This window comes from Ursus arctos, unplaced genomic scaffold (genome assembly GCF_023065955.2).
Source record: "Ursus arctos isolate Adak ecotype North America unplaced genomic scaffold, UrsArc2.0 scaffold_8, whole genome shotgun sequence".
In the NCBI taxonomy this organism is placed as follows: Eukaryota; Metazoa; Chordata; class Mammalia; order Carnivora; family Ursidae; genus Ursus; species Ursus arctos.
In genome coordinates this window covers 70,142,884-70,168,907 of record NW_026623100.1, presented here as the reverse complement: position 1 = coordinate 70,168,907, position 26,024 = coordinate 70,142,884, and the positions used below count along the sequence as shown (strand labels likewise).

General features: G+C 54.9%; 1 protein-coding gene across 4 annotated transcripts in view; it reads right to left on the bottom strand.

Moving 5' to 3' along the window:
* Window positions 1-14,138: 14,138 nt before the first annotated feature.
* The window catches only part of HS1BP3 (HCLS1 binding protein 3), a 29,297-nt gene continuing 17,411 nt past the window's right edge, over window positions 14,139-26,024 (bottom strand). For 2 of the 4 annotated variants that reach the window (XM_026519516.4, XM_057309078.1), the window contains 3 exons: window positions 21,084-21,244; window positions 20,131-20,245; window positions 14,139-16,335 (listed from right to left, as the gene is read on the bottom strand). In XM_026519516.4, the coding sequence (XP_026375301.2) occupies window positions 16,068-16,335; window positions 20,131-20,245; window positions 21,084-21,244 (544 nt within the window). In that variant the 3' untranslated portion in view covers window positions 14,139-16,067. Of the gene's footprint in view, window positions 20,246-21,083; window positions 21,245-26,024 lie in introns of all 4 variants that reach the window. The other 2 variants (XM_057309076.1, XM_057309077.1) reach the window with 1 other exon arrangement.

Sequence of the window (26,024 nt, the reverse complement as noted above, 5' to 3'; positions counted from 1 at the left end):
AGGAGTATATAGCCCGGGCCACTTTTTCCACCCCTGTTCCCCAGGGAGCCTGGCCCACTGTGGGCCTGGGATGGTCTGAGAGGTGGCTGTCTGCCGTCAATGGTCATTTCATTGCCTGAACTTAGCTGAGGAATGAGGAGCTTTTCTGTCTACAGCTTGTGTGTCTCTCAGGCCCTATATAAGCTGCCTTTTTTTTTTTTTTTTAAGATTTTATTTATTTATTTGAGAGAGAGGGACATGGGGGGGAGGGGCAGAGGGAGAGGGAGAAGCAGACTCCTCACTGAGCAGGGAGCCCAAAGCGATGTGGGGACTCGATCCCAGGACCCTGAGATCATGACCTGAGCTGAAGGCAGACGCTAAACCGACTGAGCCACCCAGGCAACCCATAAGCTGCCCTACTTTTTAACAATCCCCAGGAACAGCCTGGGTCTGGTGTTCTTAGTAATAAAATTATAGACAGTCAGTGCGAGGCCCCCTGCTGTTCAGATGAGGGGACAGAGGCCCAGAGATGGGCAGGCCCGGCCACAGTGGCCTCCCCAGCCTAGTTCTCTGGAGGATTTAGATACATTCACGGGCCCCCTTTAGTGTGCACCGCTCCGCCCCACTCAAGGTTCAATCCCAGCAACAAATCTGTCAGGTAGATGTTATTTTCCCTTCTACAGATGAGAGCAGAGACTTGCCCAAGGTCACTCGGAGAGTCAGCAAGCTGGGAGTCAAACGCAGCCTGTTTGATGTCAAAGCCCATGCTCTTTCTCCTGGACTGGTGTCCCAGTTTCTCCATTTCAGAAGTCAAGCAGGTCACAGGGGAGAGGAGTCACCTCCACTCCCAACCCCCACGAGGGACTCTGCTCCAGACTCTGGATTTCCAGAGTTTGGGCCTGGCCTGGCTGTGCTGCTGCCCTCCCATCCCCCTCCCTCCTTACCTCACTCATTTCTTCCACCAGGTGCTCCATTCCCCCAGCCCAGGTCTGGCCCTCTCTCCCCTTGAACTTCGGAGCTTGGGTTTCAACTCCCATGGGAGACAAGGAGAAAGCATTGTGGACGTCCCCAATTCTAAGCCTTGAGTCTATCTCTCAGGATGTCTTTTGTTGCCAAGGAAAATGAAACAGATGTCTGGCAATAACTTCACAGGTTTCCTGCCAAACCAGGGGAGAGCTTGTCTTTGGTTTAGAAGCAGCCAAGAAAGACAAATCCCAGCCCATATCATTCCCAGGAGACGCGCAAACACACACGGGCTTCTCAAACCTGGGAGGCCTGCACTCCAGCGGCCTCTCCCACCAGGCGCCCAACATCAGCTGTAGAAACATGTTGCCCCCCTTCCTCCATCTGCCTCACGCCTTCCATCCTCCACAGCCCCCCAGGTTCCCTGCCACCCCCCTGCTCTCCATCATCTCGTGACTCCGTGGCCTCTTGGCCCGGCAGGCAAGGCCAACTTCCTCGCTGGGCTTGCTTCCCAGCATGCCTGAAGTTCACTTTTGTGTGTGGTAAAGTACACTTGATGTAAGATTTACCATTTTAGCCATTTCACAGCGTACAATTTAGTGGGCTGGTACATTCACAACGTTGTACGCCCATCACAACTGTCTACCTCTGACATTTCAACACCCCAAAAGGAGAGCCCATAGTCATTAGACGGGCGCTCCCCATTTCTCCAGCCCCCAGCCCCTGGCAACCAAGAATCCACTTTCTGTCTCTATCGATTTTCCCATTCTGGACATTTCATATAAATGGTTTCATACACCATGTGGCCTCTAGCGTTTGGTTTCCTCTGCTCGGCTTAATGTCTCCCAGGTTCCTCCATGTTGGAGCACATATCAGGACTTCCTGGGCGGATGTGCTCCGGGTGAATAAGATTCCCCCATGCGGATATACCACGTTCTATTTATTCATCCATCGGCTGATGGACACTTCAGCTGTCCCTATCTGCGAGTGACGTTGTGAACGGTGCTACCATGAATATTCTTGTGCGAGTTTGTTTGAACACCTGTTTTCAGTTCTTCGGGGCATATACCCATGAGCGGAATTGCTGGATCTTAGGGTAATTTTTTGTTGAACTTTCTGAGGAACCACCCATTTTTTCCATGGCAGCTGTACCGTTTTACATTCCCACCAGCAGTGTGTGAGCGCTCCCATTTCTCTATAGCCTCACAAACTTGCAATTTTTCCAATTTTTAAAAATTAAAGCCATCCTAGTGAGTGTGAAATGGTATCTCATTGTGGTTCGGATTTGCATTTTCCTGATGATTACTGGTGTTGAGCATCTTCTCATGTGCCATTTGTGTATCTTCTTTGGAGAAATGCCTGTCAGAGTCCTCTGGGCATTTTAAAATTATTTAAAATTATTTTATTGTTGAGTTGTAAGAGCTCATTATGCATTCTGGGTACTCGATCATTATCACATATATGGTTTACAAATACTTTCTCCCATCCTCTGAGTAGATGTTCCACTCTCTCGGTGGTGTCCTTTGAAGCACAACCTCCTTTAACTTTGATGAAATTACATTTATTTTTTTCTTTTGCTGCTTGGGCTTTTGGGGGCATATCCAAGAATCCATTGCCAAATCCAAGGTCATGAAAATCTACCCCTATGGTTTTTTTCCTAAGGATTTTATAGACTTAGCTTCTATATTAATTTAGGCCTTTAATCCATTTTGAGAGAATTTTTGCACACGACATGAGGTAGGGTCCAAGTGCACTCGTTTGCATGTAGATATCCTCTCTGACACCATTTGTTGAAAAGACTATTCTTCCTGCATTGAATGCTCTTGGCACCTTTGTCAAAAATCAATTGATTATAGATGTATGGATTTATTTCTGGACTCTCGGTCCGTTCCATGGATCTATATGTCTGTCCTTGTATTGGTACCACATTATTTTATGTAAAGTCTGGTATATATTTTTTTCAATTTTTAATTTAAATTCCAGTTAGTTAACATCTGGCATAATATTGGTTTGAAGAGTAGAATTCAGTGATTCATCACTTACATACAACACCCAGTGCTCTTCAAAACAAGTGTCCTCCTTAATCCCTACCCCCCATCTAGCCCATACCCTCCCCACCTCCCCTCCAGCAAACCTCAGTTTGTTGTCTACAGGTAAGAGTCTCACCCTCTTTTCTTTATCCCCTGCCCCATGTTCATCTGTTTTGTTTCTTAAATTCCACATATGAGTGAAATTATGTAGTATTTATCTTTCTCTGACTTATTCTGCTTAGCATAATACACTCTAGCTCCATCCACATCATTGCAAATGGCAAGATTTCATTCTTTCTGATGGCTGAGTAATATTCCATCGCATATATATACCACCTCTTCTTGATCCATTATCAGTCGGTGGACATTTGGGCTCTTTCCATAGTTTGGCTGTTGTTGGTAATGCTGCTGTGAACATCGGGGTGCATGTGCCCCTTTGGATCAGTATTTTTGTATCCTTCAGGTAAAAAATACCTAGTAGTGCAGTTGCTGGGTCCTAGGGTAGGTCTATATTTAGCTTTTTGAGGAACCTCCAAACTGTCCTCCAGAGAGGTTGTACCAGTTTGCATTCCCACCATACTATTTTGATAACTGTAGCTTTGTAGCAAGTTTTTTTAAATCAGGAAGCGTGAATCCCCCAGTGTTATTCTTTCACAAAATTGTTTTAGCTATTCAGGGTTCCTTGCAATTTGATATGAATTTTATGGCTACGTCTGGGCCTGCCTGGCCAGAGGAAAAACATATCACCAGTTCTTGCTGGTCTGATCGGCAGGTTCCCAGAGAGAACTGAGGGCCATCCAAGAGACACAGGTGTTCCAGGGCACCTGGCTCCGTGGCAGGTGGAGGCTGCTGACTTGGCAGAGAAACTTCTGTTTGTGGGCAGGGCCTCTTGCTCCCTTCTCTTTTAGCTGGAGGGAAATTCTGTAAGTGCCCACAGTGACGCCCAGGCCCCTGAAGCCAGGCACCTCTATGAAAACAATAGTTTGAGCCACAGAAAAGGCAAGCTGGGAGCATCCAGACAGAAGCCAGATGAGTCTAGGACCATGATGTGGGGTCATAACCTCGTGGGAGCCCTCAGCACCTCTCTGAGACCAGGCCAGAGTCTTCTGGGGATCCTCGGCCAGGACTGGCACCAATAACTCCCAGAAGAATTGGACAAAGCCATCATGACGGTGGTATGCCCCCTCAGAAATGATGGGTCAGGTGGACCCAGAGTAAATAAGAATATAGAATTTTGAGAAACCTACTTAATAACTTAAAAATTCCATACATTCTACAAGCAGAATATATATTTAAAAATACCCATTGAACATTTATAAAAGTTTGTTACATACTAGGCTGTAAAGAAAAAATTTTAAATTATAGAAAGTAGAAATCATACGGATCCCCGTTCCCAGACTGTAATGCAGTAAGACTAGAAATGAATCACAGAGGGATGAGAATAATAATAGTGATAAAACCTTGGAAGCAAAAGCACAAACGCATCAATACTTCTAGTATTTAAAATAGCTCCTCACTTTTAAACAGGAAATAAAAACTTCCAATTTAGACTCCTAAAAAATTAATGAAAATGAGAAGATTATGAAATCTGTGGGAGGTGACCCAAACTGTGCCAGAGAAAATTCTGTAGCCTTCCATATTTTTAAAAGTTAACAACAAAAAAGGGAAAGTAAATTAAAAATGTGACTCTAAAAAAAAAAAAAGAACTTAAAAAAACCCCAAACCAAATGAAAAGGAGAAATGGATCAAGTTAAAGTGGAAGTTAATGAATTAGACGGAAAAGAAGTAAAACAGATCCTTAAAACCAAAAACTGGTTCTTTGAAAAGATGAATAGAATACATTTCTGACAAAAAAAAAACAATTATAAAAAGAGGATCAAAAAAACCCTAGAAATGGAAATTTCTAGGCCACCAATATGAAGACAATGTTTAAAGTTATAAAAGAACATGATATGTATTTGACATTGGGACAATTTTCTAGAAAAATTTAAATGATCATCAAATGATTTTTCTAGAAAAATTTAACTTGAAAAGAGTTAGAAAAACATGAGCAAATTCATGTTCACAGAAGAACCAGAATGATTACAATGAGCTAAGCCCGTCCAAGAAAGCAGGACATTTCAGAGGTGGGTGGCAGGTGGGGATGAGGGCCCAGCTCGGGGGGGGGGGGGGGGGCAGGCCTGGGGGCGGGCTGGAGAGCTTGCCCAGACACTGCATCGTCTTTACAGCATGTCTGTTCTCATCGCCAAGTGAGCCTGGGGACCAGTTCTTGGATTCAGGCTCTGGGCTCCCTCCTCTCTTCTGTTTAAACTTGGGCCCCTTGAGCCTCAGGTCTACGGGATCTTCTTCAAGCTGAGCCCAAAGACACCAATGCCAAGAGAAAAATTCCTACAGGAACAGGCAGGGACATCAGCAGGGGCTGCCTCTCACTTATTAGCAAAAATAACACCTTTGGCTTACATTAAAGGGAAATGACGTACCCCCATGGAAACCTCCTCAAATGTAGCCATGTGGCGTGCCTGCTCGTAGGTGACCATGGGACAAAACAAAACACCTCTCTGTCCGATGCCACAGCAGGATGAGACTCTCCTGGGAGGCAGAGGCCCGCCCTGCCCCACACCCGCATTCCTACTTGCTGTAGGGCCTTGAGCGCCGCACAACAGGACACAAGCAAAGGTCCATGTACTTTTCAATCCAAAGGGAGAGCTGGTGGAGGCCTTTGTCAGGACTGAGATTTCAAAGCCAGCTCCTGGGGTCCTGGTGGACCACTGAGTTTCCTCCCAGGAAGGCTCATTCTCTCTCTCTCTCTCTCTTTTTTAAAGATTTTATTTATTTGAGAGAGAGAGAGAGAAAGAGAGCACGAGCACGGGGAGGGGCAGAAGGAGAAGCAGCCCTCCGACCAAGCAGGGACCCCAGGATCATGGCCTAAGCCAAAGGCAGACGCCCAACCAACTGAGCCCCCCAGGTGCCCCAAGGCTCATTCTCTTGAGGGCCCATGGAGTCCAAGCCCCTGGAGCTTGATGAGGCCTTTGGGATAGCCCCTAGCATGCTTTCCTCGTACTGAGGTCCCTTGGCTTCACTCCACGAGAGGAGGCAGAAGAAGGAAAACCTGGCCGAGCTGCTTCAGGATTTGCTCAGGTGAGCTCCCCCACCTCTGACCGGCGCGGCGCCATCTGGCAATAAATCCTCTCCATCTGCCTGTCCAGGACAACTACAGGGAGGAAAAGGGAAAGATGGAAATCATACAGAAGACAGAGAAGCTTTCAAAGAACCACGGCCAGTCAGTGCCCGAGGCTTCCAGGCTGATGGTGTTTAGACCCCTCATTTCCCCCAGGGGCCTCAGGGGCCGGTACTCCCCTTCATAGGGGCCCTCTGGCTCCTTCCCTCAGGTTTGCCCGTCTGCTGGACCAGGAACCCTACCACCATCAACCAAATGTTCGTGAGCCTCAGGCTGGAGCCCAGGGCTCCCTGGAGGCTGTGGGGGGCGTCACGGAAGGTGGGGCAAGGTCTGGGGCAGCAGGGCTGACTTCTGGGAGCGGCAGGCCTCTTCTGGGCTCATGAGCCTCAGCTTGCGGTTCCTTTCTTTTTAAAAGTAGACTTTATATTTTAGTGCAATTTTTAGTTCACAGCAAAATTAAATAGGAAGTACAGAGAGTTCCTATGTCCCCGCTGCCTGCACACAGCCCCTCCCATGCTCACCACTCCCCGCCAGAGTAGGACGTTTGTTTCGAATGAGGAGCCTGCAGAGACGCATCATCTCACCGAAGCCCGGGGTCTACATTAGGGGTCACATCGTTGTGCCTCCTGCAGAATGTCCTATGGTTGGGATCACAGGGTGTGGAGCCTTTTTGAGATCGGCTTTTTTCACTTGCATTTCAGGTTCCTCCAATGGAGGGAAGGTCTTTTCATACCTCGATGATTCATTTCTTTTTTGTGCTGAGTAATATTCCATTGTCTGGATATATCACCGTTTGTTTATCTACCCACTTACTGAAGGACATCTTGGTTACTTGGATACTTCCAAGTTTTGGAAATTGTGAATAAAGCTGCTGTAAACATTGGTGCGCAGGGTTTTGCGTGGACGTTAAGTTTTCGACTCATTTGGGTAAATACTGAGGAGCACGATTGCTGGATTGAAGGGGTAAGAGTATGTTTCGTTTTGTACTATGGTTCCTTTTTCAACAGCTTTATGGCCGTATAATTTACACACAATAAAATCCCTTTTTGAAGTGTACAATTTAATGAGTTTTGTTTATAGTCATGCTCAAATTTTCGAGTGTTTCTGTCACCTCAGAAAGTTTAAGCTTCCTCAGGCACCCCTGCCCAGCCCCAGCCCCTGGCAACGACTGATCTGCTTTCTGTCACCATAGTTTCCACCTTTTCTAGAATTCCATAAAAATGGAATCACACAGTGTGCACTTTTTGGGGTCTAGCTTTTTTCACGTAGTCTGTTTCTGAGACCCACCGTGTCGTCATTAGCATTTTCCTTTTCTTTGCTGAGCCCCTTTGCACTGTATGGGTGTCCTTGTTGACAGTTTATCTGTTGACCAGCTCGTGGATACGCGGGTTCCTTCCTTTGGTTCAGTGTGTTCTGAATCATGGTGCTACGAACCCTTGCATATGTCTTTGTGGGTGTGGCTTCTTTCCAAAGGGGGAATGCAGGAACCCACCCCCGGGCCTGGGAGATGAGGAATTTGGAGGAAGCTAGAGGCATAAAGAGGAAGGGGCATCACGTCCAGGCCCTCTTCACAGTCCGGGTAGGTCACAAGCAGCCAGGACTGCCAGAAACCTCTCTCCACCCCACTTTCCCTCCCCAGCCCTGCCTGGCCAGCGCCTCTGTACAAAAGGTCAGGGGCCAGAAGAGGGAAGCAATGTGTTTATTTCCTTGTCTCCATGGTGCTGGGAAAGCTGTACTTGGTTTGGGGTGTGGGGTATGCTGGGACGAGCTCCCTGCTGCCATGGCCCTGCAGGTGTTACTAGTAATTCTCATCAGAATGACGTCTTCTCCAGAGGCTCGTTTCCAGCATGTTCCATCCACCCTCCCTCTGGTCACCCTCCATGGCCCACCCAGATCTAGGACGCTGGTCACATCCCAGAGCCCCCAGCCACCAGGCCCCTTTGTGGACCTCAGATGGCGCATCTGCCCCATATGCTGTCTCCCACGACCCCCACCCCATGTGAGGTGGCCGAGCAGGCTGTGTTGCCCTGTGTGACGGATGGGCAGACGGTGGCATAGAACGACACAGCCTCTCACTCTGGCCACCCTCATATAGCAAGCCCCATCGGCTTCCCCTTTCTTCCCAAAGGTCTGGCTCTCGCTCTCAGATGAAGAGAAGGAGGATTTGAACCCTAGAGTTGCTCGTAGTGCGACAAACAACTGAGACAGAATGCAGCGGGGTTCTAGTCCTTCACGTAGAATGCGGGGCGCCTGGGTGGCACAGCGGTTAAGCGCCTGCCTTCGGCTCAGGGCGTGATCCCGGCGTTCCGGGATCGAGTCCCACATCAGGCTCCTCCGCTATGAGCCTGCTTCTTCCTCTCCCACTCCCCCTGCTTGTGTTCCCTCTCTCGCTGGCTGTCTCTCTCTCTGTCAAATAAATAAATAAAATCTTTAAAAAAAAAAAAAAAAAAGAATGCGTACTAGGCATCAGGTACTGATCGAAGCACTTCACAAATATCAACTCATTTTCTCCTTATAACTACCCTAATGAAGCAGATCATGATCCCTATTTTATAGGTGAGGACGCTGAGGCACAGGGAGGGTAGGTAACTGGCCCAGGGCCACACAGCGAGCCAGTGGGAGAGCGGAGAGCTGACCCATGCCTTCAGCCACCACACTCTGCTGCCCAGGGGGCGGTTTGCGTGTTTCGTTTGCCAGTCATTAATTTGTAAAACACTTTTACTGAGGTATAATTTGACGGTATAATTTAATTTAAAATTCACCCGTTTTAAATGTGCAGCAAAAGAATTTCAGTAAATTACAGAACGGTGCAGTCATTACAACAAACCCCTCAAAAGATCCTTTCTGTCCATCTGCAGTCACTGTTTCGACCTCCAGCCCGAGGCAACAACTCATCTACTTTCGGTCTCTGCAGTTGCCGCTTGTCGGAAACGTCATGGGAATAGGATCATACATTCTGTGGTCTTTGCGAGTCTGGCATCTTTTGCACGGCATGATGTCTTTGAGATCGGTCCATGTGGTGTAGGCGTCGGCACTTCGTTCTTTCTTATTGCTGAGTGATATTCCACGGTGTGGCTAGCCCACATTTTGCTTATCCATTCACCAGCTCGTGGCTTGGCGGTGGTTTCCACTTTTTGGCCGTGGTCAATCAAGCTGCTGGGAACATTCGTATACAACTCTTTGCGAGGACGTGTGTTTCCCTTTCTCTTTGGGTATTTTCATAGAAGTGGAATTGCTGTGTCATATGGTAAATTCATGTTGACCTTTGAAGAAACTGCCAGACTTTCACCAAGGTGCTGAAGCATTTTCCATTCCTGTGCCCGTGGATTTTATAGTCGGCAGGGGCCAGGGTTCCCGTCCCAGGGCCACCCATAAAACCAGACGAGCTTGATGAGAATCCCAGACCATCGGGCAGTAAAGTGAGGCCCTCGGGCCCCCGACAGGTCAAGCAGAGCCTCTCTGCTGCTCCTGATGGTCCGAGAAACAGGGAGACAAGAAGTCAGCTGTTCTGTCTAATTTAAAAGAATCCCCTTCTGGGACCAGCAGCACTTGCTGGGGGGAAATCAGCAAAGTGGTTATTAAGCCAAAAGGAAAAGCAGAACCACATATGTGAAGTTGAGAGATCTCGCCAAGGAAGAAAAGACACCGGAGAAAGCAGGGGAGGCCCCCTCGGGCGCCTGGGGACTGGGCCAGCGGCTCTCACGCTCTGCAGGCCGCTTCCTGCCGCCAGGCCTGTCAGAGCCTTTTCCAGCTTCCTCAGACGCCCAGTGAGAAGCTGGGGTGACGGCAGGAGGGCAGCCCTGGCAGCCAGCAGCCTGGGAAAGCCATCACTCTGAGCAGGAGGTGCGGTGGCCTCACCGGGAAAGGCCTCCTCCGGCCCGGTGCGCCCCTCTAGGAAGGGAGACACAGCCCCGTGACCTGAGACTGCTCCGACCACGGCTGACTCTCCGTTATGTGCCCCAGGTTGCTCCAAAGAGTCATTTTTAAAATAAGTTTTGAAGTTTCCCTATTCAATAAAGAGATGCAACTTAAAAAAGATTTTTTTATTATATTATGTTAGTCACCATACAGTACATCCTTAGTTTTTGATGTAAAGTTCCATGATTCATTACTTGCATATAACACCCAGTGCTCCATGCAATACGTGCCCTCCTTACTACCCATCACCAGCCTATCCCATTCCCCCACCCCCCTCCCCTCTGAAGCCCTCAGTTTGTTTCCCAGAGTCCCTAGTCTCTCGTGGTTCATTCCCCCTCTGATTACCCCCCCTTCATTCTTCCCTTCCTTCCCCTACCGATCTCCCTGCTACAATGGAATATTACTCAGCCATCAGAAAGAACGATTACCCCACATTTGCAGCAACATGGACGGGACTGGAGGAGATTATGCTGAGTGACATAAGTCAAGCAGAGAAAGACAATTATCATATAGTTTCACTCATTTGTGGAACATAAGGAATAGAAGAGATGCAACTTTGGACGAAGAGGTTTCCACATTTCTGGTGGCAGCTGTCAATGAGAGAACGCTGACCCTGGCACAGGGCGGGTGGCCAACAAAGACACTTCCCTCCCTGCTCCCTCCCCGCTACAGACAGGGGACAGCTGCCATGCCCACGGAGCCCACAGGGATGGTGCAGAGGACAGGATGTGACAGGACAGAATGGGACACTGCCTGCCTCGTCTTACTCCTAAAAGCCAATGGCTCAGGACAGGAAGTAATGGAGGCCCATTCATGGCCTGCCATTGCCTGGGGCAGAGGAGGCACGATGGCCTGGGAGGGGGCCAGACCACTCCTGGGCCACGTGGGGAAGGACCTGGAGCTCCACAAGTCCCACACTAACCTCTGGTCACGAGTGATGACAAAGGCTGGGTCTGCTTTCAGTGGCAGGTTGATTCCAGCGTCTCCCGAACCTTATATGGTAAGTCCCAGATGGCACCCAACGGGCCTTCAGAGAAGGTCTTTGCCAGGCCCTGGAGCAGCCACTAGAGATGCAGAAATGATTGCTTCTGCGATCAAGTAAGTCAGCCTGCTGGAAGGTCCCAGGCCCTTAGTGACTATACTGGGTGGAACAGCGTCCCCCCAAAATTCATGTCCACCCGGACCCATGAATGGGACCTTATTTGGGAAATCCGGTCTTCGCAGATGTAACTAAGGTAAAATGAGGTCATACTGGGTCCTAGTCCAATGACTGGTGTTCTTACAAGAAGAGGGAATTTGGACACAAACCCAGAAAAGACACAGAAGAGATGACCCCATGAAGACAGAGACGGGGGTGACGCAGCTACAAGCCAAGGGACTCCAAGGAGTGTCACCAACCATTCGGAAGCCGGACGAAGCAAGGAAGGGTTCTCCCTAGAGCCTTAGGAGAGAGTGTGGCCCTGCCAACAGCTTGATTTTGGATTTCTGGACTCCAGAACTGGGAGAGAATAAATTCCTGTTGTTTAAAGTCACCCAGTTTGTGGTCCTTCGTGACAGCAGACGGGAGGCTGGGCTCAGGTCACATGCAACACTCTGTGCGCTGGCAGGTGTCAGAGGGGAGGGAAGATGGGCTGAGCGGCCCACGGGAGGGGTGCCTCCTTCAGCTACGTCTGCTGTTTGGGCGGGAGGCCCGAAGAACAGAACTGAAACGGGGGCTCAGCACGGCTCATACCAGATCCAGCTTTACCGGCTCACGCTTCTCCATCCTCGCAATCTCTGTGGTGCCTGGGAAAGGTACCGTAGCCCGCAGGTGCTCAGGAAATGTTCATGGCATCTCTCGCTCCGTTTCCCCTGAGCCCCAGAGTTGTGCCTCCTACCTAGTCCTGGCCTCCCTCTGCTTCGCCCTGGATCGATGGCATGACTGGCCAGTCGGGCTGGAGGGAGCTAACTCAGATTTACTAAAAACCCACTTTAGAGGCCGCTGCTCTCTGCTGAGTTGGCAAAGAATCACCGGCACCTCTGAAAGTTGTCAGTAGGGATCCCCGCTCACCGAGGCCACGCGCTCAGCCCATAATCCCACTCCAGAAGCTGCGGTTTTATCCCGAGTGTGACTTGAGAAATGAAATCTCTCAGCTCTCACCCGTGGCCAGAGCCGTGGAGAACAAGAGACCGAGGTCAGCCAGGAGAGGGATTTGCATCGGCCCTCCTGGTTGTGTTCACCACGTCGTCCCATCCACCATGTTGTACGTCGCTCAGCACCTGGCGATCAGTGCTCAGAGTCCGGGCTGGACGCCGGGCGGGCTGAGCCTGCCACTTCCCAGGAGCGTTCAGCTCGTCCCGGGCAGGGGTCCCCCTGTGATGCGCTAGTGATCAGCCCATGGAAACTCCACCAGCACGAACAGGATGTCACGGTCCTTCCAGCCCCTTCAAGAGAGCCCAGGGAAAGCTCTTCACTCGGTACTGCGGGCTGTGGGGTGAGAGGATGTCGCACAGCCCAGCTGGACTGAAACCTAGATCCTTCCATGCCCAGCGCCTGATGGCTGGTTTCCCCAAGGGTCCTTCAGTCAACAACCTCCACTGTGAGGCCTCAGGGTGCCGACGGGGAATGGTTTGGAGTGATCAGGGTTCGCACTGAATAGTACCCTCCAAAACTTGACACTGAAAGGTCAGCCACTCAAAAAAGGTTCTGGGTGTTGACCATGCCTGCTCTGGGCAGCCATCAACCTACGCAAAGCCCCAGCAGCCCTGGGAGGTGCCTGCTGCCCATTCAGGGCCACCATCTGGGGGACGGCAGCTCCACGGCCCTTCCCTCTTCCCCAGGATATGCTCAGCCGGACGGCTGGGGAGCTGGACAACTGAGTATGATTTCCCACACCAGGCCTCCCTGGAAGATTCCAGGGGCGGAGGCCAACCAAAGCCTAATGCTGGGTGTTTAATCTCTGCACAGAGTGTATCAATACCGTGCCAAGGTGGCAGCTGGGCACTGAGGCCAGAGGGCTGGATTTTTGCTGTCTTGTCTGCATCCAGTGTGAGGACTCGAGCTGGGGCAGCCCCCAGAGCTAGTGGAGGAGAGGGGGAGTTCCAGACAGCTGCACGGATATGAACACGGGACACCAGAGCTCAGAGGGTGGGCACTCCCCAGGGAGCCCCGCTGCACAGCCTGGCCAGGACAGGAGCTAGGATCGGGACTTTTCAGCAGGACTGGAGTTCCTGGCTTTCCGAGAGCAGTGATGCTGGAAGGGAGGGCGGCCCCTGCCACAGATGGCGCATCCTGTCCACGGAGCTCACGGCGGCTTCAAGACAAAGGCTGCTGTCCCCAATTTCAACTCTTGGTTTTCTTTGTATGGTGAGCTCTCAGCTGTAGGCTCTTGGCTGTGGGGTCCTCCTCAGAAGAGCCCAACTGTTTGTCCTTGGGAGCCAAGACCCCAATTCAAGCTTGGCTACAAGAGCCAAAGCCAAGCGGTGGGAGGAGGCCAGGGTTGGTCCACAGCCCACCCCAGCTCAGGGCCTCGCAGGCTTCTGGGGACCCGTTTCTAATTCTCCAGCGCCTGTCAGTCTGCAGAGCCATCTGCCCAGGATCTCTGGGGTCCAGGCACAAAGTGGCATCTCAGAATCTGAGCTCCAGCAGAGGGGTGGAGGCCAGGGGTGTGGGTATGGATGGATGGGTTTACTTGGAAGGGCTGTCTGATGTCGCAGCTTGAAGAGCCGAAGACCAGTTCAAGCCTAGGCCAGTCCCCACTATGGAGACGGTAAGTCTGGAGAAGGGAAGGGTCCGCTTTCCAGGCTGTTTCCAAGGGTTCTGGCTGGTCAGTTACTGACCCGGTGATTCCTGCTGGGCCTGGGCCTCTGGCCCCTCTGCCTCAGTTTACACAGTGGGATCCTCCCTCTGGCCTCAACCCACCCTACCAAGCAGCAGCCTGGGAGCCTGGGTTGAGCCATGGCAGACCCCAGGGTCCTTCCAGGGCAGCTCCCCCTTGTTGAGCCCACTGTTAACAAGGTACTCCCCCCGCCCTCCCCAGTGTTCCCCATCAGCCCAGGCGCAGAAAAAACACCATTAACAAATGCTGGAATGAGTCACTGACATGAACTTTATTGGATCACTGGGTGTCACCGATTCCCCAGTAGGTCACAGACCTGCGGCGGAGAGCCAGCCACAGTTTGAGCGTCATTATCCGGGGACGTGCACATCTTCACTCTGTGTCTAGGCAGCACCAGGCCTCCAGGGAGGAGGCCAGCCCACAGTGGCTGAAACCCACACCAGAATGGCAGGTTCTGCCTGTGACCCCTTCCGGGCACCTGCCAGCTGAGCCCTCTGCTCCTATGTCACAGCTGGTGAGCGGTGGTGGCGGGTGGGGAGCTGGCACAGGAGGGAGAACAGGGGCAGCCCTCCCCTCGGCACTCGCTCCTTCCGAGGCCTTCCGGCGTGGGGCGCGAAGGCCTGGCGGTGAAAGGCAAGTGGAGTGGCAGGCGTGAGGAGCCCCTAGGCTGCGTGGCGCCCTGGGAGAGAAGCCCTGGAGCCCGGGGAAGGCAGAGAAGAAGGCGTGCAGCTCTCAGATCCCACAGCTGCCTACGTCCTGTCCCTCTGGCCCAGGCTGCGGGAGGGCAGCCTCCTCAGACTGGACAGCTGACGAGGGTGTCGGGGTGCTTGAGACGCAGGACAGAGGGGGTGCTCCCACAGCCCACAGGTGCGGGCGCAGGGCAGGAGCAGGGTATTAGAGACTCTGATGGTGGCCAAGAACCAGCTTGGTCGGGAGCCTCCCTCAGGGGGGGCTGCTGGCCCCGATCAGAAAAGCATCAGGGGGTCCTACTTCCAAACCCCCTTCCAGGGTTTCTGTCAAGCAAGAGAAGCCAAGGGACAACCGTGATTGCATTTCATTAAAAACTGTGTTTCGTTAAAAACTAGTTCTGAACATGAAGAATATATTTAAAAAGATATCCTTTGCTCTATTAAACATCGTTCACTGAGAATTTCCTGAGCGCTGTGCCATGCCCCGACCTGTGTGCCGGGGCATGGGGGGGTTCGGGGGGGAAGTCTAAGGCACTGGCCCTGCTCTGGCACAGGGCTCCTTCTCCCTGGAGAGGCGGTCCCCATGCTGAGAGGCCGGTGAGCACGTCCAGATCTGGGGGACAGGGAAGGCCTGGCAGCACCCACCGCTGGACAGAGTGCTCGAAGCAGCAGCCAAGAGCATCCCGCCCAGGCTCACTGTGAGTAGGAGAGACACCCTAGTGCAGGCCCAGGCAGCGGATGGAGGATACCACGACCGCTCTGCTCGGAGCTGCAAGGGTGGACACTGGCCATATGACCAGAGGCCTACAGAGGCCAAGGCCTGGCCAGGCATTCCCTGGGAAAGGAGGAGGAAGGAAGACCAGGGGCTCGTCAGGCCGTCCACACGCGAGAGAGGCAGGGTTGGGCTTCGTGTCTCCCTCAAGCTGGACACATGGGAAAGTACCCTGCTTAGCACCTGATGACCAGAGGCAGCCCAGGGACACTCCACCCAACCAGGCTCTCCCAGGCAGCCACCTGGCATCCGTCTCGGAGCCTGTGGGCCCCCAGGAGCCACACTGCCCAGGGACTCTACCCCTCCTCCCAGGCTGGGCAGACCCTCCCCCCTATGCAGTAGGCACGACTGGACACAAAGTTCCCCTGCCCCGAGTAGGGCATCCCGGAGTCCCTCCAGTCTCAATTTCATCCTGGGGGCTGAGGTCCTGGTTAGCAAGGCAGCCCCCACGCTCTCCCCTTCATATCCATGTGGCTGAGACAATCTGAGCTCCAATTCCTATGGTGACCTCTCTCTCCATGCCCTTCAGGGTTCTATGACCCCACAGGCAAACAAAACAAAACAAAAACCAAAGTAGCACAGGGGTCCTATGACCTGTGCATCCACCCCCCTCCCTTGGGAACAGAGGTCCTGGCCCTGCAGGGCACAGTGCCCACGTCACCCCAGATCCCTCCAGCGGAGAGGCTCTGGCAGCCCAGGGCCAGTCCAGGGGTGGGAGGGTCAGAAGAGGCTGGGGGCGGCCTGGCCAGGCACATCGTGGTCCCGGATATACTGTAAGATGTCCATTTCGTCCATGGCTTCAATATGCTGCTGCTGCTGCTGCTGCTTCCGCCGCCCTGCCTCGGCCTCCAACAGGCCTGCTCTGGGGGGGACAGCTGGCTTTCTGGGAAGTGCTGGCTTAGCTGCCACTGGCGGTCTGGGCTTAGGCTGGGGCTTGGGTGTGGGCTCAGCCCCCAGGTTCAGAATCTGGTCCAAGTCCTCTTCAACTCTAGGGAACCAGAGGGGAAGCTCTGAATATAACCCCCCGGGAGGGAGTAAGGCCCTGAGGCAACGGCACCCCACTCCGGGAGTGCGACAGGCCCCGCCCCAACCTGGCCTTTCTGCCAGCTGCCCCACAGAGAAACTGGGGGGCGGGCTTCGCCCCACAGCACAGGGGGAGCAGAACCGGCCCCTCAGCAGCTTTTGGAGGGCTCTGCTTTTCGGTTGGTCCCCTCTAGACAATGGCCCTTAGGGGACTTGTCCTCTAACCTCCAGAAGAAAGTCCAGAAGAAAGTAACAGCTGCCAGCTGCAGAGCCCTGCTCTGTGCCAAGCACCCTGGACACGGTATCTCGCTTTATCCCCAAACCCTCTGGGGGTACGGCTGGTCTCCACCCTGCAGATGCGGACGCTCAAGCCCCAGGAGGCCCAGCTACCCGCGAGATGACCGCGCATGAGGGTGTCTGAGTCTGACTTCAGAAGCTGAGCCCTCGTCCGGACCCAGTTCAGCCTGAGAAAGATGACATGAGGGGATCTGACGACCGTGGGGGGCTGCCTGTCCACGGTGCCCACTGTGGGCCACCCATGCTAGACAGAGCCTGCCGAGGGCTGGCGCCACCATGGTTCTGGAGCTGACAGCCCACCACTGGGTGGGACTAAAGCCCGCGGCAGTGGGATGGTCATGCAGGACCCGCGCTGGGTCCTGGACGGCAGTTAGGCAGAGCAGGCCACAACCTGGCTCTGCTATCTTCGCCTGAGGGAGCACCTACTGCCTGCTCCCGGTGGAGGAAATCGATGTGGTCTGGAACCAGGGGACAGCAGGAGACCCAGGCTGCGGGGGGCGGGGCAGGGGGAGTCTGGTAACACTATCTTGGGGGCTTTCACAGAGTCGCATGGAAAATTCCCTTTGAAATGCAAGGGCCACCTTTTGAATTCCTGAAAGAGGATGCCTGGCCCTTTACATGCTTCCTAAACCAACAACTGGCAGAGACATCCGGACAGGTGCTGCCCACACCCGGGCAAGGTGTCTAAGGGGATCTCAGGAGGCCGCATTCGCCATGCTGAGGACAGGGGAGGGAGGGCACAGGTGGGCCCAGATGCACAGCACAGTGCCCAGAGCACAGTTCCACTTCTCTCCCGCTACTCCTTCACCAGTGGCCTCGGGTCCGCTTCATACCCTCCCTCCCTGGTCCTCAGTCTCCCCATCTGCCAGTGGGATCCAGCTCAGACATCAGCAGGGCTAGGAAGCGGCCTGTTTGAGCGTGGAGTGCCCAGCACCACCCTCCCCTGCAGGGCCTGCCTGCCAAGTACCAGCTGCCTGAGGAGCTCTGGGTCACGCTGTCTGCTCCCCGGGTCACCCTCCTGCGGCGGGGCAGGGACCCCAAAGGGAGAACTCAGAGCCTCTGTGGATGGCAGAGATGTCCCTCCAGTCCCGACTGAGAGGGCCCAGCCCGAACCAGGCCTTCGAAGAGAGGTAGCCGTCTTCGGTTTGAGGCAATTTGCAGAAGCGTGACCCAGGACAGGCTGCTCCCGGCAACCTCAGCGCAGCTGCGGCCTAGCTCCCTGCAAGCAGCCGCTCCTCCCTGAGCTCCCCGCGGCAGGTGCGGCTCCTCCTGCAGCCTCCGCTGGCGCTGGGGCCCCGGGAAAGCTCACGGGGCCTGAATGATCCTCACGCAGGGGCCTTGAGGAAATAAAGCAGCAGCTAACTGCTCGTGTCAGTGTCCATGATTTACACAGCTGGGGCAGACGCTGCTGGGAACTAGCCAGAAGCTGCTCTGAGGTGGCAGGTACAGCAGTCACACTCGGGGTTCAGGTGGCGGCAGCGGCACCCCTTTCTACGGGCTCTATTTCTGCCCCGGCTCCCTGAGTCACCACTGGAACTGGGTCCCACTCACGCAAGGTCCGGCTCCCTTCTCTCCCAGGCCCTGCCGTGCAAGGTCAACCATGGAGAGGCTACGGGGAGCTCCAAAGACCCCAGTCTCACTTCCCCTCCCCTGGTCCCCACAGAGGACAGGCTGCCCCCTGGCCTGGCCAGAGAGCAGGAAGGAACTGCACTCCAGGTGGGCTTCAGGCTAGCTGACGGCCATGATGGCATGAACGACGGGTGACAGCCTCAGTGAATCAGTGAGGGTCAGGAAGCTTTTTACCACAAGGAACCCCCATCGCTGCCTGGACGGTCACAGAGCCAGCACAAAGGAGAAAACCTGGCTCCCGCTCTCAGAATGTGAAGTCTTTATCACCAGCTTTCTGGCAGAGCGAAGGCAGGGCCACAGACACCCATTCCCCAGGGATTCCCAGAGGGCTCTGGGGGATGCCAAGAGGCATGACAAAGGAAAGGGTCCCAGAGACCAACGGGAATGTACAATGCGCCACACTGTTTCCCACTTGTGCCCACAGAGTCCTGCTGAACACGGGTATTGCCCCAGCCACTCGGCCACAGAACCCTTTGAAGGGGACACCAGAGTTCTGAAGAACGTGGGTCGGGAAGGGCTGGCGTCACGATTCAGAATAAACTGTGCCAGGAAAGTCCCCGTGGAATGGCCTCCCCAGGGCACACTGAGTCCTGGGAGAGGGCAGAGCCTCCCCGGGCAGGGCACACTCAGTGGGGCCCTGCCGCCCTCCCCAGGGCTGACTCTACTAGTCTGCTTTCCCGTACCTCAGTTTCTCCTCTCAAGACAGCACCACCCCAGCTTCTCCCAGCCTGCCGGGGCGGTCAGGGGCAAGAACACGAGATGATAGGGAACAGATGCCAGGGGCCACAGGGAGATGTAAAGACAAGATGCATTTGCTGTGACTTGGGCACTGACAGGGCTGTCTAACAGCCCAAGACTGCTAACGAGGGTGCACATGACAGCCTCTCGGCACCACGTAACTAGTTCCTGGAAAGAGACAGCTTGGCCTCCTGTAAACCGCCGAGCACAGCCACGTTCTGGGGGGCACGGATGATGCAACGGAGACGCATAGTACCAAGTACGTGGAGAGCGCAGCTGGCACACGCAGAAACCCGGGGAGCGTGGCCGGCCCAGGGCGGGAGGCAGATCTCCCAGCCTCTCCTCCTGCAAGTGCCTCGAGAGCCCTGGGAGGAGCCGGGAGGACAGGACACAGATCCGGTGGACCGGGTCCCAATCCTGGCTCTGTCCTGTGGCAGCTGCGGCCTTGGACCAGTTATCTTCCCATACTCTGTTCTCTAAATCGGAGAAGATGGCTCGGGGGTGGGGGCGTTGTGAGGATGAACTGAGGCCATGTGCGGAGTCCAGCACACGGACCACGGCAAGCACTCCGAGGCAGGAGCCGGCACTTGTGCACGCGTCTGTCCCCCCATCTCCGTGTAACGGACTCTGCCTCACGCTCCCCTCTACAACTTGCTGCCGGGACCCGCGCTGTCCGGCACTCCTGCGCTTTGCCCCCCTCACCCCGGGAGGGCTGCGTGCTACCAAGGACCCATTTCAGTTGTTCCCAAACCTATTTATGCCAGTTATACTTGCTCCTGCAATTATATAATTTAATTATTCTTCACATAAACTATGAAAAGTGTGAGTATGAAAACAAAGACAAAAACTTGTATTCATGAAGCTCCTTCTGGAGCGTGCTGAGCTGCCCTGGGCTGCGGCCCACCCCCACCCCTGCCCCAATCCCCACCACTGCCTCCTGGTCAGCGCCCACCCACAGGCTCCTGCCTCTGATGGGCCGAGATGGCGTCCACTGGAGGCCGAAGCTGGTGAGACGCTCTCACACGGGGACGGGTCCCTGGCTCTGTCCAGGCTACTCTCAGGGCTGACAGGGGAGCACGTGAGGGACGGACGGTACCTGAACAGCTCTGCGTGGGACACGCGCCCTCCACTCTCCTGGGCGGCAGGCAGCAGTAAGGGGTCTCCCAGAGGGACGGCACCACCGAGGTCAGGATCCTCAAACAACTTCAGGGCTGTGGAGAAGGCAGGAGCAGAGTGGTCAGAGGACGGCCTGGCCCGTCCTCAGCTGCGAAGGGGTACAGGGGGGAGACAACCTCGCCAGCCTGCCGGCCCAGCCAGGAGACCGTGAGTAAGAAACAAGGCAGAGCACAGAGAACCAGAGGAACAGGCCCAGGTGGGGACAGGACGAGGGCAAGGGACAGCACTCAACAGTGACCCGGTAATTGTCGGGACATGTCCTCTGAGCCCCGAGGCCGGGACTGTGTCTTTCTCATCGATGTGCTCTCAGGCTCAGCACAGAGCCTGGCCTTCAGTGGGTGGTCACCAAGAGCTGGCTGGATAAATGGGTGACAGCATTTGTTCCTCCTGAATGAGGACCCGGGTGGGGTGACGAAAGGTCAGACCTAGGAACAAGCATAGGAGTCCCAAGGCCGCTTGGCTTTCCCCTTTCCAACTCTGCAGAGGACGCTCCAGTGGGGCCTCTTCAGGTCACACAAAATCTCTCATTCCAACCCGAATCATACACCGTCACAGCACACCTGGGGGGCTGCATCTCCTCCCCAGACAGTGCCCACACCTGGCCACTGGAATGACAGAGATGCCCCCTCCTCTTCCAGGGGACGATCAGAACAAACATACAGTCTGGAATGTTCCAGGCTCTGGGGACACAAAGTGCAAGACTAGATTTCTCCAGCAGAAAATCTCTGTATGCTGAGTGTGTAACATGTTGAAACGGGACAAGGAGACGTTTCCGTCTGCTCATGTGGAGCCGGTCCAAAACCCCTTACAGAGGCTGGCTGGGTCACGGCGCGGACACCCCGAGTGAAGGGAATGCCAGGAGGCTCTACTTACGGTCCTGGAGGGGCGCATCCTCTGCGGGGCGCTGGGGGGCGGGCTTCGTGCCCGGGCCGAAGAGCCCCTCATCAGGGTCCACCTCTTCATCAAAAATGGTGAGTCGGGGTGAGGGTTTGGGCTTCACCGCCACTTCGGGGTGCTTCTTGGGCTTCTTGGAGCTACGGAATCACAGAAACGGCTCAAGGTCAGGACTTTTCACGAGAGTCCGACTGGCTGGTGCAGGTGGCCTGGTCTGAGCCACGCAGGCGAGGTGAGCTTGAGCTTGTGTCAAGAAGGAACTTTCCAGTGCCCTGGGGTGTGAGACCCTGCTAGCAAAAGCGGCTGAGCCCTGTGCCCCAGCAAGCACTGACGTTAGGATGTGCGGGAGGAGCAAGGGAAAGTCAAGGAGCCGGACGATTGCCGGGCCAGGACTCAGGCCTGCCTGCCTGCCTGCTCACAGGGCAGAGAAGCTGCTCTCCTTCTGGGGGCTGTGGGGGCCACCTGCCAGGGGCCGGGCTCAGAGGCATATCAGTGCCACTTGGAAAGGGGGGTGGATGCAGTCTGAGGCTACGGACAGGTGGTACCCAGGGAACAGCAGAAAGCAGCCTTGAGAAGTGACACCTTGGTCATCCCAGCAAACACTTCAGTCCCACTGGGCAAACCCCACCTCCTTCAAGAAACCTCTCTGGCCACTCAGAGCCCCACTGGCTCTGTCACCCCCACCAAGGTCCCTTTACGTCTCATTCTCCCACTGGCCAAGGTTCTACCTTGGACCAGACGCTGCTCTGGGAAAGTGGGAGAGGGCACGAGGGAAGCTTCTGGGCCACGGGACTGCTTCGTTTCCTGCCCTGGGTGGTGGTGACGCAGGGCTCATGCAGGCATTTTTGAAATCGAACCCTGCAGATCTGCATACATAAGTCACACTGCAGATAAATAAACAGACTTGGTTTTACTTTAACATGAATCCAATCCCTGCTGTGGATGCCAAAATTAGCCATTATAAGGTTCCCGCAAATAGGAAAAATATGCTTTTTACTGGAAACAGGATTTCTGGTGTGCCTGTCTGCCTGGCGGGCAGTTCCACTGGACGGAGGTCACCGTCTGAGCTCCTGCTGGCAACACTGTGCAGGAAACCGCACACAGAAGCCCTGCCCTACTCGATAGCACAGACCAACCAGCGGCAGAGGGACAGAGCAGCAGGCTGCCCTGGGTGCTGGAGGGCAGGGTGCTCAGGGGCGACCATTCCCACGGTCTGGCTGCAGACTTCCTGGAGAATCTCAGGCTTGGCTGAGATGGGAGAAGCCACAGGAGCTGGAAGTGCACCTGCTACAGGGTCACAGCCCCAGGACGGAGCACACCTACGCATTCAGGGCCGAGGCCCCGCTCACGGTCCTGTGCTCTTGTCCCTACAAAGTGTCCCCGTAGCAGGGAAGAGATCCAGGATGGGGTGAGGACAACAGGCTCGGGTCTGCATGTTTCGAGGACGAAATGGAGAGCAGAGATGCAGTGGCAGGGCTGTGCCAGGAAGCCCCATGCACCCCCGTCCCTGCTTCCTCCAACAGGGACATCTGCTGTTTGTTTCACAGATCTGGCAGAGCCAGTTCGCCTTCATGACCCCTGGAAAGTGGATACCAAAGACAGGCCATGCCGCTTGAGGCAGGCCAGCCAGAGACGGCTCTAGCCAAGAGCCACTGAGTCAGAGCCCCAGGGCCGGCCCAGGAAGCTGGGTTGGAATCTCCGAGGAATCTGATGACCAGCCAGGTGTGGAGCCACTGGCCCAGCCTGGGGCCTATGGGCTCAGCCCCACTGCTGCCCTCAATCAGCCACAGGCAGCCCTCATGTGGCCCTGCTCCTGGATCCAGGACCCCGGAGCAGGGGGGCCAGAGGCTTCCCATGGACCAGAAATCAGAGGAAGCACAGAAAGAAGGGAACGGTCTGCAGAACAAAGAAAGTGAGAGAACACACATGCTGAATTCTGTCTGGAGAAGTTTCGCAGAGATCTCAATGATTTCCCTTCTTACACCTACTTCTGGTGCTGAGAACACAAATTAGGCCTGACTTTCCTGCTGTGTGAATTTACCTCTCGAACTGGACGAATGATCTTGTTTTTCTCCCTGGAGACATTTCTGGTCTTTCATCGTCTTGAACTGACATAAAACGCATCTATGGCACGTGACGCTGTTCCGTCAGGCACTGTCCGTACTCTACCCCACCCACCCAGGCCATCCTCCGTCCCCAACTCTCCCTGACCGTCTCCAGGGGAGACAAAGAACAGGCAGGAAATATGGCGCACTGACAGCTCAAAGCCCCAGGGTCCTGCTCTGGTTGGCCCCCAAACTTGAGTCTCTGGGCCGCAGCAGTGTGCCTGGTCCAGGCAGACGCTCGATGGGTACTAGATGAAAGAGGGACTGATGGATGGAAGGAAGGAAGGAAAGAAGAGAGGAAGGAAGGAAGGAAGGAGGGGAAAAGGAAGGACAGACAAATGAACACACAGAGGACACAGGTGATAGTGCATCTCTTATCCAGACTTATTTCCACCTGCTCCCCCAGGAAGAGCAGAAAGGGTGTGAAGACAGAGGGTTCCCAGCACCAGTCTGAGACAGAGACGGAACCCGGAAGGCTTCGCTCCTCCGAAGCTGGCGGTCACGTCAGCTGGTCTCCTCACCTGCCCTCAACAACTCTGTAGGCAGCTCGTGCGTTCACGGCCGATGCCCTCTGTGACCCAGCACTCACGAAGCCCCTCCCACATGCACCTCCCGGGCTGAGCAGGGAGACCTGCCACTGTCCCCAGAAGCTCACAGGTGAGACTCAAGAGGCACATAAACCTGTCATGACCACAGAGCAATAGTTCCGGAATACACGGAGCACAGAGAAAGGATACAACCCAGCCCTAGGGCTTCCTGGAGGAGGCAAAGCGAAACAGACACGGACTCGGGCAGAGGAAGTGAGCCCCTCGTCTGTGGGGGTCTGCCAGGGGCATGGCTCGGGCACGATCAGGAACCGGGTCCCCAGGGCAGCTTGGCTCACGGTCCACGGAGAAACAATCAAGGCCTGGCCTGGGGGAGCACGGCAGCACAACGGGGGGACGGGGAGACGGGGTCAGGGGGAACACCACAAGGCAACAGAGCTCCTAGAAAATGTGGACTGTGAAGTGATCAGTGAGCAGAAGGGGCATGTGGCCTCAGGGAGACGTCAGGTATATCCTATGTGAGGTGAGTCCCCCAGCCCACTTTCTTCCCCTCGTTCACAGACTGCAAGAGCACGGACTCAGGCTGCATACACGGACTAAGGCCCTGCCCCCACCCCACCACCCCTGCTGTGCTCCTGCCCCACCAGCATCCCCCTGGCTGCCTGCAGGACGCACCGCCCGACTCTTTGGTGCCCGTCCGCCAGCCCGCCCTGTGCACCAACACGATAAAGGACGCCTCTCTTCTCCCTTCACCAAAGGGGGGCCAACAGGATTAGACTCTTGTCACCAGGGCTGGGGCAACGGGGCACAGAACAGAGAAGTGAGCGATGGACAGACCTCCTGGTGAGGGACCAAATGGCTCCTGCCTTCCTGGTGAGCATGAAGGAGGTCGCCTGAACCGGGGCAGGCTCCGGCACGGCACAGGTGGCAGGAGGCGGGTGGGGGGCTCCCCGGGTGGGTGCAGGCGTGTGGAAGCAAGTTCCTGCAGCACGCAGGTGTGCACACGGACAGACACCAGCTCTCCTGCTCTGTGTGCCTGCCAGCAGACAGATGTCCAGAGCAGGCCCACTGTGCAGGCGGCTGTGGAGCCAACGTGAGGGAGGCGGCAGAGGCCGAGGCTGACGGCTCCGGCAGCCCAAGAAGCAGCCCCGCTCATGGGGCTCAGGCAGCTGTGGGGACAGTGACTGACACATGACAGCAGCTTCCCCTCCAGCCACCCAGGGGGCCTGTGTCCGTGCTCCTGGATGCACCTGCCCCCCCCCTCCCCATGGGCACCAGCTGCCCAGGACCTGTGTCACCTGAGTGGCGGGAGTATCTCCTGGACGGAACAGAAGGCAGTGGAACCTTCTGAAGCCAAGACTCACGGACAGCATGACTTACCTTCCAAGCCAGGGTGATGCTTAACCAGATACAGAAATCGACCTCCTTTCCAATCATACAGTGTTCCTGCTTTCCAATAAAGTATTTTTCATTTTTAAATTTTAAATTTAGTCTCTTTTTCACTGAGAGAAAATTCTCAGAGTGAGTGCCCATAAATGAACTTCTGTGAAACTCATTCTGGGACAATGCTGTTTGTAGCAGCACCAGGCCTCGGGGCTTCCACGATGACCCGGTCATCAGCGTGGTGCAGGTCACTGAGAAGAGGCAGTCACCCCATGAGCCACGCTAGCCTCCCTGGACGGGAGTTTCGGGGAAACGCTGGACGGGGGCTGAGCAGAGTCGGGAAAGCGATGTTCTAGGAAGAGACCAGCCCTGTGCAAATGCCAAAGTGGGAAGCACTTGGTGTATGCAAAGTGGCCAAGAGCCCGGCAGCAGGCACACAGGGGAGGAGAGTCGGGGAAGTGAGGGCCTGGGGAAGAATGTGGCCTTTCTGTTCCCGGGGAGCAGCCCTGGAGGGGGATGCCAGGGAATCCATGTATGAGCTCAGGCTAGTCATTTCACTTCTCTGGGTCTGTTCCCTTAGCTGTTACATGGCAGTAAGGAATGTTCTGGAAGCTGTGACAGGGAGCCCACAGGCAGGCTGGCACAGGGCACAGCGGGAGCCTGAGGCCGACTAGGTTCACATCATGTTTCTGCCCCACGACTTCATTCTGGGCCCTAACAAATAAACAAGGCCTGCCTGGTAAACACCTGTCATCTGCTGTAGCCCCAGGGTCACACTCAAAGATCTTTCTCAACAGCCGGGGCCTGACTCCCCAGCCCACTGAGCCCCACCTGAGGGCTCACTGACCAGCCCCTCACGATGTCCCTGCCCTCTCAGCTTGTGCATG